The sequence below is a fragment of the Centruroides sculpturatus genome, unplaced genomic scaffold, assembly GCF_000671375.1.
Source record: "Centruroides sculpturatus isolate CEXI.00-Female unplaced genomic scaffold, Cexi_2.0 scaffold537, whole genome shotgun sequence".
Lineage (NCBI taxonomy): Eukaryota > Metazoa > Arthropoda > Arachnida > Scorpiones > Buthidae > Centruroides > Centruroides sculpturatus.
This window is the reverse complement of record NW_019384802.1, coordinates 505966-519563: the sequence shown is the minus strand read 5'-3', so window position 1 is coordinate 519563 and position 13598 is coordinate 505966. Positions and strand designations below refer to the sequence as shown.

General features: G+C 31.5%; 1 protein-coding gene across 1 annotated transcript; it reads left to right on the top strand.

The window, feature by feature from the left end:
• Positions 1–1036: 1036 nt before the first annotated feature.
• LOC111629562 (solute carrier family 12 member 9-like) lies at positions 1037–13201 on the top strand. Its single transcript, XM_023373475.1, has 8 exons — positions 1037–1349; positions 1413–1524; positions 5901–6058; positions 7479–7561; positions 7638–7762; positions 10535–10727; positions 10803–11045; positions 12108–13201. Exons 1-8 carry the CDS (start codon positions 1208–1210, stop codon positions 12960–12962), a joined length of 1911 nt encoding a protein of 636 aa, XP_023229243.1. The 5' UTR covers positions 1037–1207; the 3' UTR covers positions 12963–13201.
• The last annotated feature ends 397 nt before the right edge of the window (positions 13202–13598 follow it).

Below are 13598 nucleotides of genomic sequence, written 5' to 3'. Positions count from 1 at the left end.
ATTTTATTTATTTATTTTACTTGTCCCATACCACCCTATTCTGGGTCGTATGATGAAAACACTGCTAATAGGTCAACTGCCAGGTCATGTGACAGGTAACCCTTCTGTGATGGCGGGAGGTATAAAAGTGAAGGTTCAACCTGTCGGAGCACCTTTTTTTTTTTTCTCTGCCTTCTTGAACCTTGGAGGTTACTTTTGGAAGGACTTTGGGACGAAATGAGTGAGTGTGGAGCCATGGTAAGCCTCAGTTAGGACAAAGAAAAGATTGTACATGTTTTAAGGAAAGGTAATCCGATTCCATCGACCACAGACCACAGATAGATTGGCGCAGAGGATGATAAGGTGAATAGATACGCATTAATGGAACCCAATGTGACTATTATTTTTTTAAAAAGTTGTGACTTTCTACAAACAAGTGGGTTTCAGTAAACAGATTGTAAGGAAGAGAACCACCAGAAGAAAAAAAACCCCAGAATTAGTGCCAAGAAGATTGTTCCTACCCATGGTCTGTCTTGTGAATGTTGTACAGTACATGTGTATATGCCATTATCGCAGGTGAAGTTCATGTCAGTCACCTCAACAAATGTTAGTCAATTAAGTGTGGCAATGAAGTTGTGTCAGTTATACTGTAGTGTTAATTCATTATGTTTCCATTTGCAGTTATTAAACATGTTTACAAAAATGTAACATGAAAGTTGACAGTCCTCAATTTATTACCCCTCGCTTAATCTCGATATATTTCGATATATCTGAGTTACTACAATATTAACATGTAATACAGTACTTTTAATTGTGGTTGTTAGTTAATTATTGATTGGAAACAAATTGATAGCTTTAATAAACAGGTTTATTAATATTATAAATATTTATAATATAAATATATCTTAACAAAAGTGTATTATTATTTTCTTTTACTAACTTTTGGAACCTAACCCTATGTTTTGCATTAGTCCTTCATTTCATATAGCATAGACATAACACGGCATTTTTTTCTGAATATAACTACCATGTTATATGAGGGATACCTGTATATTGCATAAATATTCAATTATTTCTTTAGAATACGTTCAGATGCATCTATTCCATCATTAATTAATATATAAAAGTATCATTTCAGACTTTCTGTGTGAGAAAACATGAGAATAATAAAATCTTGTATAAATTTTTTACATTTCAGATTATTAAATGTCAATTTATTTGATGGAAAATGTTATTGATCATTTACATATTTTTTTTTTTAGCTCACTATGATATTGATTACACTACTGGGAATGTAATGACATTTGGTGCAGTATTTGCTGTTTTCTTCAGTGGAATAACTGGGATAATGGCTGGGGCCAACATGTCAGGTAAGATCCTGTTAAATTATAATTATTGTTTTTCCTTTTCTATAGATTATGCTTTTGTTACAGGTGATTTAAAAGAACCAAGCAAATCAATACCTCGAGGAACTCTTTCTGCTGTTGGATTTACTTTTTTTACCTACAGTGTTTTAATATTATTAACTGCAGCCACATGTTCAAAGTTAGTTGTAGCATATTTTTGTTTTAAGTAATAATTAAATTAAAATAGTTAGTTAGTTTGGCTTGAGTAACAGCAGTAATTTAAATATTTTACAATAATCTTGTGTGAAATTTCTTTACAAAGTATTATAGCTAATAGCAGTGGGGTAGCAAATGTGATCCAGCCATAATTGCCAGTTTAATTAAAGATATCAGATATTAGAACAATAATTACATACAGTTTGAGAAAAATATTGAAACTTGATTTTGTGTATACAGTAAAATTTGTTTATTGTAATCATATATATCTGTTGACTATACATTTTACCATATTTTTCAAAATGACTGGCAGACCACACATAAATGGGGGAGACCAGCATGCCAGTTAAACTGCGACTAAAATATAAAATTAATCAGATCTAACAAAACAAGTTATTTAAATGTTAAAGAAAACATTTTTCCCAGTACAATAAAATAACATTCAGTTTGACTGACTTAAAATCAGAAGAGTGTTTTCGTTTACAAGACAATAAAACAATTTACAACTTACTGACATTAGTAGTAGTTAGTGTGGGATACACTAACCATCTACTCTGACTTCAAAAATAACACCTTCCTCTCAAATTTTACACAAAGTGGATGTTAGTTGGTATAAGTTGAGATAATTTACTGGGAGTTTATGTGAAAGTGTGTGTGTAAAATACATGATAATACTTTGTACCTAACTTTTGGTAATAAATTAATTTTATTATTTACACTTGTCTTTTTTTTATGGACCATCAGAACTTGAAAAAAACAGCCTACATATTTATTAATTTCAATCACCATTTAATCTTAATCATTAGACATGCACAGTGGGCACTGTGTCCTGCATATGATATAATTTATTATACAGTAAGTGTGCTGTGGTTGTGGATTGTAATTTAAATCATAGTATCAATGTTGTGGCTGCATAAAAAAAAATATCTATTGTATATATCCATTACAAACAGTAAATCCTTCCAACATTTCTTCTTTATCTCTTTTTGCATGGGCCAAATAAATTATACAGTAAAACCTGCGTAAACTGGAATTGTATATTACCAAATGTTTTTCCAGTTTGTCAAGTTCCCATTTTGAACAGGCGTCCTTTGAACTTTGGCACCAATCCTGATTTCTACCCAAAGTTTTATTGAACTATCAAGATTGCTGGTCCTCAATGTGTTTTCTTTTCTGTTTCTAAAAAGTAGCAGCTGTAGCTGAAAGGTTTCCAACTTCTCTTTGTGATAGTTTATAAGCAACAAAATATTTTCCCTTTGTTTTTCCATAATTGTTGGAGTGGGAGGTCAAAAATTGTTCATTCCACACACTTTTCCTTTGTCTTCCTTTTAATACAAAACATAATTTTTTTTGTAATGCTTTGTTTGACAAAAATATCTCTATATAAAAACTTTTTCAAAACAACTTTCAGTGATGTGTTCTGACCTCACAGTATAAATCAATTTTTATACTATCTGTCTTGTTTAATTGGATAAGTTTTTGGTGTAATGAACTTCTCACAGATAGTATCAAAATTAATTGATTTGACAGTATCAAGAATGTAAAATAATAGTAAACAATTGAAATAAAATTATAAATGAGATTAGAAAATTTAAATATTTTGAATGAAACACAAATATATGAATTTCTTTATTAAAGTAGGTAAATAATCAGACTTTTTGAAAATTTTAAAATAAAACAATAATAAATACAAAACTTAGTATAAAATACTTTACATGAAGATCGAATGTTCGATTTAATGAAGATTAGTAACTTCATATTTTTATATTCTGCTGTCTACAGCAAATTTAAATCAATGTAGAAAAGAGATATGATATTTTTTAGTATTTTATCCTGTCTTAACATGAAAAAAGAACAAAAACAAAACAAAATTGTATAAAATTGTTATTTTTTTTCATTTACAAATTTCAAATTTTTTAAATTTATCATTATAAACTGAAAATCTACATATTCATTGAAAGAGGGTTTTGTAGTATAATTTACTTCTTGTTTGGAAGATTATGTTAATTTTCTATTGGTCATTAATAGGTGTGATATTTGAGTGATCTTGGGGACAAAGATATAAATTTTAAAACAAAATCTGTAATTCGCTTGACAGGATACAGGTTACTTTACAGGATGCCAGCCAATATCTCTCCCAAATGAATATACAATGAGGCAAACTACAATTTATACACAAGCTATTCCTGCCTACACTTACACGGTACAGTTCTTTCTTTTGGTCACCGAACTAATGTGTCTTATCAAATTAAATATATATATATATATATATATTTTGTATCTTGTTGCGTGGTATTTATCCACTAGACGAGGATGTCATTGTTACGGATAACAAAACTGGGATGCGGGAGATTATTAGATAACCTTCATCCCGTTTGATCTGATAACGACGATGATGTACAGTACAATCGATACTTAAGTTAATGTTTTCTTTAAAATTTTCGGTTATTTTACTCTCATGTGTTAAGTAAAAGTGGGAATATCTATCTTAGCGCAGATAACAAGAGATAAACAACTTGAGCTATCCGTTTACAAGACAGTTCATCTGTTTATGTGGACGGTAATTAGACTAAGACCTCGTCCGAGTTGTGATGTAATGAGGCAGATAGCGGCTTAANGGACTACGGCTGTTTGAAAGGTTTTCTTCCATAAAATTAATCGATTCTAGACTAATTTGACTCAACATTTCCAAAACATGTATAATTTTTTGGGAATAATCCGTATAAACTATGCTATAAACAAAAAATTGTAGGATTACTTACTGAATGTGCACCGTTCGACGTGGCCATTGCTTAAGCTTGTTTTCATCGCGGAGCAGCGCACCAAAGAGTGGGCGCGTTTTCTAATAAGTTATTTTTCTGTGAAAAATTTGTTGAACTTTGGAGACATCATTAATAGAAATAATTTTTATGGGCGTTGAATAAGAAATGTTTTTTCACAAGAAATATATAAAATTACAGTACTGTATTAGACTTACAGTACCTAATTTATATACTGTATAGACAATAGTAAACTCAACTTATCTGCCTAAACGCTCCTAGCATGTAAGTAGTTCAGCTGCTCATCCACTATTGGTCCAGAATCGACCAATCCTGTTGCAACAACACGAGTCGGCGATGACATTTTACAGCATTTTACGAGTCCCTTTTAGCATCTTTATATGAATACGGTCACAATTTTTTTGCTGTGATATAAGAATCTGCATTATATGAACTCGCGTTATAGGGGGGTTGACTGTACATGGATACAAAATTGTTTTTACTACTCAGGCTACAAAGGAAATTAACCAGTATACCAAAACCCATTGAACTACTTTCCATTTAGTCAATTTCATTTGAAATGGATTAAATCGATTTTGGTCAATTTTATATTATAATGGACCACCCTGTACAGTACACATGTATCTAAACCATTCAATTTTTTTTTTTTTAACTCTGCTCTGTGGGCACTAAGCTAAGAGGGCCTCATTAAGCAAGCCCACAATGGGGCGGCTGGGTGGCGAGGGATGGGGATCGACATATCTTATCGGATCACCCCCAGAAAAATTCCTGAGGATTTTTTGACCTGTCCTGATTTGATCCCAGGTCCCCCAGAGTGGTTGGATGACACCTTAACCGCTTGGCTGTCAGGCCATCCCAATCAATGTATCATCATCAAATATGACTTTAATATTCTTTGATACCCTAGAAAAAATTGTGGAGGTTTCCACCTTCAAACACCCCTAAAACCTTATTGCAGCAGCAAACTGCCTCTTGTGGAAGGGCACAAGTACACCAACAAGAAGTGTGTAAATAGTTAAGAACAGAAGGAGTACTTTGTTTTTGTACTCTGAAGGAATAACTTGAATGGAGTCATACTCTTGACTAGTTGTTGATAGATTGTATGTAATTTTAGTAGCTTCTTCACCACAGTAAAAATAAGAATGTCATATCAGATGGCTGGGCTTTATAATTTTTGAATTCCCACAGCACCTCTCCCTGTTAATTTTAGCCTGAGCATTTCTTTTGTTTTGAAATTTCACAATTGTAAATACCAAGGTTAATAAATGCACATTTTAGAATACAAGATCATTTGTTTTTGTTACCCTCTTTCAACCTATCCTCACCAATTCTCCATCCCTTCAAAAGCCCAAGCAACACCAGGCACATGCAGCATCTAATTTCATTTAAATTAAGAATGAAATTATTACTGCAAAAATGTTATAAAAAGTTAGAAAGTTTTTATATGTATCTTGTAAGGGATATGAGCAAAAAAATACTCTCAAAAATTTTGTGTAGAATGATAATTAAAATATTCTGTTTGACAGTTTTTATTTAAATTTAAAAAAGTCATAATGTTTTTTATTTCTATCTGATTTAGTATACTTCTGAAGAATAACAATGTCTACATGGAATACATCAATTTATGGCCTCCATTTGTTACAATTGGATTATTTATGGCAACTTTGTCTGCTGCTTTAAGCAATTTAATTGGTTCATCAAGAGTACTGGAAGCAGTTGCAAAAGATGAATTATTTGGTATGTATAAAAAAAATTTTGACATTTGGCATAGATGATGCCTGTAGCTATTATACAATGTGTGCTGTTTAGATTTATCTTACTAATAATATCTTAAATCTCAGATTGTGTGTAAAGTAATTTCTAATTATTTTGTGTAAGTTATTTATGAAGTTATCAGTTTCATTTAAAATGAATGTTAATTATTAACTATTAGATGATTAAAGTGTTTATGAACTTCAGTTGGTCCAGCAGTGAAAATATTTTTTGTATCTACTGTCCAGTTGTGAGACTGATGACTAAAATGCTGTATATAAAAGATTGTTTGTTTATAAAAGTATTGTGATAATATTTATAAATATGATCACAATACTTTTATCAATAAATTATCACTAAAATTGAAAAATAAATTATTTTAGACTTTATACATTCAGTATTAGGAAATTAGATGATATTACATTAAATGCTTCAAAACCATACATGTGTTATGGACCAAATGATTAATATGCCATTTTGAATAATGACTAAAATGGCAGCATAGCCTGATAAATATTGATTACTTCATTAAATTGACCAGACATTATGCATAAATCTGATTTCCTTCGGGCAATTTGATTTTCAAAAACTCCAGTTTTTTTCATTACAAATTATTTATTTTTGTGAATTGTTTCAAAGTATATTAAGAAAATCTTGCTCATATTATATGGTTTATATTAATGTAGGTATATTTATTACATTAAACTTTTTATTAATCAACACACCCTACATAATTTATTTTAATAATGATTCTGTTTATTAACTTTGGCAATTACTTTGCACATAGCATTCGACAAAATAATTTGTGAAATTTCACTTACAAACTGGAATATTTTTTAAAAGTAAGAATTATTAACTGTGTTAATATTTTTTGTTAACATTAATTTCATTATTAATAAAACCATATAACTTTGTCATAAAAAAAATCAACTTAAAGGAAACTTTTGTAATGTCGTTTTGGTATATGGTGTAAAAAATTTTAATATTTTGTTGATGATCATTCTTCAAAATATTATCATCACCACTTTGCCCGACAGATGCTAGCAGTATTCATATTGATTACTCAATGTGATAAATTACAATGAAGAATGTGAAATTTATTACAATGCCTGCTGTTGTTTGTTTTTTTACAATGGCTAATGCATAATGACTGGGCATTGTTTATAATGCCCAAAATTTTGCTTCACTTTATAAACTGTTTACTTAAAATTTTAATTATTCAATTAATACATTAACATTTGTCACAATAAAACAAAAGAATAACAAAACATTTAGCAGTTATTTGTAATTCTATGATCTAGAATATAGTTTAAATTTATTTTAAATTATTATTATTATTTAAAAATAATAATTTTTTAATTATCAAACTTTTTAATATTTAAGAAGTTTAAAAAATAATTTTTAGGTTATTTTACAAGATGTATAGTCAGTTGTAGTAGAAAAAATAACCCCATTCTTGCTGTTATTATTGCATGGTTTTTAATTCAGGTATGTAAATATGTAATTAAACTTTTTGAATAAAACTATTTCAAATTTAATTTATAATAATTTAATTAATTTGCAGTTAGTGTTGTTAATGGGAGCTTTGAATATTATTGCTCAAATAACTTCAGTATTATTTTTGCTCTCCTATTTGTCGACAAATTTAACATGTCTTGCTTTGGAAGTAGCATCTGCACCAAATTTTCGGTAATTTGTTTTAATGTAAATATAAAATTTAACATTAAAATAATCATATTTTTTTCAAATAAAATTTTTAATTTAAATACATATAGATTTTAACTTAAAATAATTAAGTTTTAATTGCAAAGGTTTTATTGAGTGATATTTTCTTCAGTCACACCAATTCCTGATTTATGGCTATAATTTTCCATCCATTTTCTCCAAATTGTCATGGTTATTGTCATGATTTATTGTCATGGTTACAAAAACATTTAACTTTATATACATTGTACTGTCTTTTCTCGATACAAGTAATGATAAAATAATTTATATTTAATGATAAACAGAAAAATATAATAAAGGTCCTTAATAACACTTTAAAAATCACATTGTCTGTAACAGTATCTACAACTATGCAAACTATGCAACAAAGCCCTAATAAAGCAGGAATTGGTGTGACTATCAAAAGTTGGAGATTGGAAAAAAGAAATACTGAATATATAATTCAAATTATCTAAAAACTTTTTACATAGATAATTATTTTGCTCTTGGGTGTCCATAGAAAATTTTCTAAGGAAGGGGGAAAACTTTGAGACATAATTACATCAATAAATTTTTATTTAATACTAATCCCAAACCAAATATCTTACTCAGCTCCTTTAATAATAAATCATCCAACACTTGATGCTGAGAAAACGACTATTAAAGAAACATTAACTTTTTCAACCTAATATGATAGGCCATCTTCAGATTCAAGTATTCTGAAACGTATTTAACTTAATATTTAAACATCAGAACGTTCGAATACTTTTACATTTAAATTTATAACCAAAATACTGGATAAATTAACAAATAAATAATAAAATACAACAAATGTACTAAACGAACTAATACAATAACAATGTAAATAATGTAATAAATTAAAAATAAATACACAAAAAATGTCACTAAGTATAAGGGCAGGTGCGGGCTAAGAATTTTTGCATTTTAGTTTTTCTTTTATGTAGAACTTCCATGTGGAAGCTAGTCTGTCCACATCCCTGGCATTAATACAACCATCTTTTAATTTACTTTTATATATTTTGATTTTTTCTTCGTGCGTTGCCAATGATGGAGAACGCATAGTCCTGAGGATAGTCATTTCATTCCATTTAACCAGAGTCATTTTATTCCGTTTAAGCAGCGATGAGAGATTGTACTAACTGTCCCCATTTTAGGGGAGTGGATGACATTAGTTTGCCACCCGCCCGATATTGGGTCGACTCGATCGGCATTTCAAATCGAGACTAGCAGTCGACAAAAATATTTGTGTCCACAAAACAGTTAAAATATAATTTTGTTTATATTTTAAATTGAAAAAATATCTTATATTAGTTCATTAGGCAATCTTATAATCGAGATGGGTTGATGATGATAAGCGCAGAGCCCAAACGGTTAGGAGTTGAAATTTGATATACAGGGTACGTCATGAGAACGTACACTAAGAAGGGATTTTTAAAAATTCTCCCTCGAGAGGGAGAGGGTTAATCAATCATTTCCACTTTTAGAGAGTCCTGTGCTCGTAATGAATCAAATTTTTCTAAACTAAAATAAACTTTAGAAAATATTCAAAGGAATTGGGAGTTTTCGGCAGAATCGGAAATCTTATCGGAATCGTGAAAAATTTTGATATCGTCCCACCACTAAAAGTTAGACCTGAAGCTGATCTCTGAATTAGGCAGAAAACATCAGTAACTATATGGAACTTTTTGGAAAAGAAGTGCCCACCAGTGGCCAAGCGGTCTTCGTACCCTGAACACTGGGAGTTCGTTGTGGGTTCGCGCCTTGCTCGGATGGGCTAGCCACACGGAGTTTTCCTGATTTCTCTACGTCTAACACCTAAATAGGGGACAGTTTCCCTTAAAAAGACCAGAAGGCATTCCCCTAGGCCAGGGGTCAGAATTAGCGGCTCGCGAGCCGCATGCGGCTCTTTGCATAGTCTTTGAATAGACATTTGCGGCTCTTCAGAAATAAACTCCAATTTCATCTCACCTCATTTCACTGCAGCCTTATAACTTATGAGTTTATGAGATAGAGCCACCGAACAAACTTTGACTTGTTCTCCGTCCACACATGACCACACTCGCGTTGATCAATATGAGTTTCATAAGAGTGGTAGCATTTGAAGCATATCTATATATATAACCCATTGAACGCGTGTCCGTCCATCCGTGTAACGTTATGCCGAAAACGGCCAGTAGAGGCGCCTTTGTCGTGTGTCGTATTTCACACATTTAAATTAATATGCGGCTCTCTGGTACTTTTGTTATCCTGTTTTCATGACAATTTGGCTCTTCTCACTTGACAAACTGCCGACCCCTGCCCTAGGCAGATCGCCCAAGTGTTGCGTTTCCATAACCAACAACAACGGAAAAGTAGTAGTGGTTTTTAAGTTTTTTATGGTTTTGTTTTAACTTTTGTATATAAATTTTGAATTCATTTATTAAAATAAGCCAGTAGATATTTTAATTCTATAGCTTTATAACTTGAATGCTTTTTTCTTATTCTGTGTCATTTAATGTGTGTATAAAATTGTTTAACTTACAAAACCTACCAAATTTTAAAAGTTGTGAAATTAAATTATTAATTTGCATTATTTTTTAATGTATAATTTGTGTAATTTGTTAGATTTAAGTAAAACATCATTTTTAAAATAAAAATTGCCGTAGGACAATTAGATTTGTGGAATTATTTTTAATGTCACAAATTGAAATAGTCTGTTTCCAAATCACAATTAAAATTCATATTATTGTTTTTCAGGCCCATGTTTAAGTATTTTTCGTGGTATACAGCACTTATTGGGCTGATTGGATGCGGTTCTATGATGTTTTTCATAAGTGTTGCTTATGCCAGTTTGTGTATCGTTTGTTTCATTTTACTGTTTTTGTGTTTGCATTTGCGTTCTCCACCCATCCGATGGGGTTCTATCAGTCAAGCAATTATATTTCATCAGGTAAGTTGAATCTTTGATGAAAATAAAGTTCTATGTGCTAGAGAGAATTCTAAGCTCAAATATCTTGTTTTTTAGGTTCGAAAGTATTTATTACTCCTTGACAGTAGAAAGGATCACGTGAAGTTTTGGAGACCACAGTTTTTATTTTTGGTCGCTAATCCACGTTCTGCCATACCTTTGATATCTTTTGCAAATGACATAAAGAAGAGTGGACTCTACGTATTGGGACATGTAAAAATAGGAGAAACAGAGGATTATGATATAGATCCCGTAACGTCGGAATATCCCTTATGGTTAACTCTTCTAGATAAACTTAAAGTAAGTAATATAGTAGAACTTAATCTTCTCCACAGTTCCTATTTATTTATTTATGGATGGTAAATTTTTCTAATGTATTAATACTTGTTTTGATGACAAAGGTTTTTTACTTTTTCTGTCTTGAAATATAAACCAAGACCAACCAAGACCTTTCAATAAGCCTATAATGGCTTTGGCCAGGCCAATTTTTCATACGGAACAGTTATCTGAACATTTCCAGTGATTCAATTTGACCCCTTGTAGCAGTGCAGCTGTCATTTTGAAGCATCCAGATTCAGAGAATCCCAAATTCATTAAGCTAATTTTCTGGATCTTCTAAATACAGCAATTGTCTTCGACTTTCAAACTTTAGATTTTTCAGGAGTCAGAACTCAGATCATTCGCTTTTATTAATAGATTTTTAACCTGCTTCTTTTTATCAGTCGTTTACAGATAAAATGCCAATCGGAACTACCTCTATTCAACTTTTTTTATTAAGCAAGGAAGTTATACAAGGAATATATCTCAATACTGTATTTGATAATTTATTAAAAATTTTACTAATGAAGCTGAAAACATGATGGCCAGATGGGCAAGCAGCTAGGATGGTAGCCTATCCTTAGAGTGGATTCGACCCACCCAGATTCAATTCTGGATGGATCGAAAAAAATTCAAATTTTTCAGGGCTTGATCCATCTGGATTATGTCAGGCCTATTCTTCACCATCTGACTATCTCCATTATAAGCTTGGCTGAACCCATGGACTTAATAAAAAAAAAAAGCCTCCTAGTGCTCACAGGGTAGTTTTAAAAAAGCCCTAAAATGTAAATTTTTAAAATTCACGAGTATAATTTTTATTATGCATTTGATTGTAATGTCTCTTAGAATATCATATTTGAACAAGACAGTATGATTTCTCTTGGAATACGAATACTCTGGATGTTTTTAGAGTAAATTTTGTAGTTTGGTATTTCGCATGAAAATGCTAAAAATATTAATTCCAACTAAACTTGATATTTTTAATTTTATGCAATTTTATAAAATGCATAAAATATTTTAATTAGTTTTTTAAACATTTTTCAGGTGAAAGCATTCGTGGAAGTGACAATGGCCCCTTCGGTGAGGAAAGGTTTTCACCATTTGATACGTATTTCGGGATTGGGAGCCATGAAACCCAATACAGTATTGCTGGGGTTTTATGACGACAGTGATCCTAGAGACTTCTTTGAAGCTGATGGCACCTTTCGAGAGATTCAAAATGTGATGTTGGGCAACGAAAAATTTTTGGAGCTTCGAGGAGTAGATGAACCACACGGAATATGTCCTGAGGAATATGTATCCATGATCTATGATGGTATTTTTCGCCTGCAGAAAAACGTGTGTTTGGCTCGACACTTCCACCTTTTTGATCGAAATGCAGTTATCAAATCCAAACGAAACTATTCCATTGACGTATGGCCTGGTAATGTCTTTACTCCCTCTTCTCTTACCTCTATTGACAACTGTTGGCTGTTCACCATGCAATTGGCCTGCATTCTGCAGATGGTTCCGGGTTGGAAGTCCAAGACTAAGTTGAGGGTATTCATGTGCGTCGGATCTGGAACAGATAGTGAAGCGCACAGCGAAACTCGATGGGTGAATATGTTGCGCATGTTGAGAATTCGTGCCACGATTAAAGTGGTGGCCTACGATGACCTGTCGAAGGAATTCTCGGCTTCGGAGAATGGACTTCCCAATGATTCATACCTGAGACGGGTCAATTCTACTATTCGTTCGCACGGTTGTAATACTTCAGTAGTATTTGTGTATCTTCCTCCACCTCCGAACGATCCTAACTTGTATTCGCCTTACTTACGGAAGTTGGACATTCTCACGGTAGATCTTCCTCCTACACTATTAGTCCACGGAATCAGTCCTGTCACCTCCACCACCCTCTAACAATTCAATAGATTTTTTTACGTAGTTTTTACGATAACTTTTCGGAATTATTGTACATAGAAGGTTCCGGGCAGACACGTGCTGTACTCTCGGGTAGATAAATAATTGGGGCGTGCGCAATAATAAATTATTTATTACGAATCTAGTCATCTAAACTGTTGTTTTTTGAATTATTTAAAAGACGAAAAGTAATTGCATTGTGAAATTTTAATGGAGAAATTAATAAAAAGATTATTTATGACGAGTCATTGATTTTTTTAAGTTTATAAAGGTAAATATTTTTATGTGGGATCTTTAAGCGAATGTATATGTCATATTACAGGAAAACCATTTTATACATTACATTAGTTTTGTGTCTTGGCTTTAATTTTTTTCAAATATAATGTTTAAGATATTTATGCTTAGGATCTGTCGCAAATTATTCGCAGTTTAATAATTGAACTCTAATGCAAGTTGTCTCAATTTTGATCTAGTATTTCACAAGTAAGAGACTCGGAATACCAACAGAACAATAGCAACAATCATCCTGTCATTTGTTAAGATCTGTTAGTACCTTATTTGATGCGCAAATTCAGGTAGTCGGATTGCATAACTTTACTACTATTCGGTAGCCCATCAATTGTTGACATCAATTTT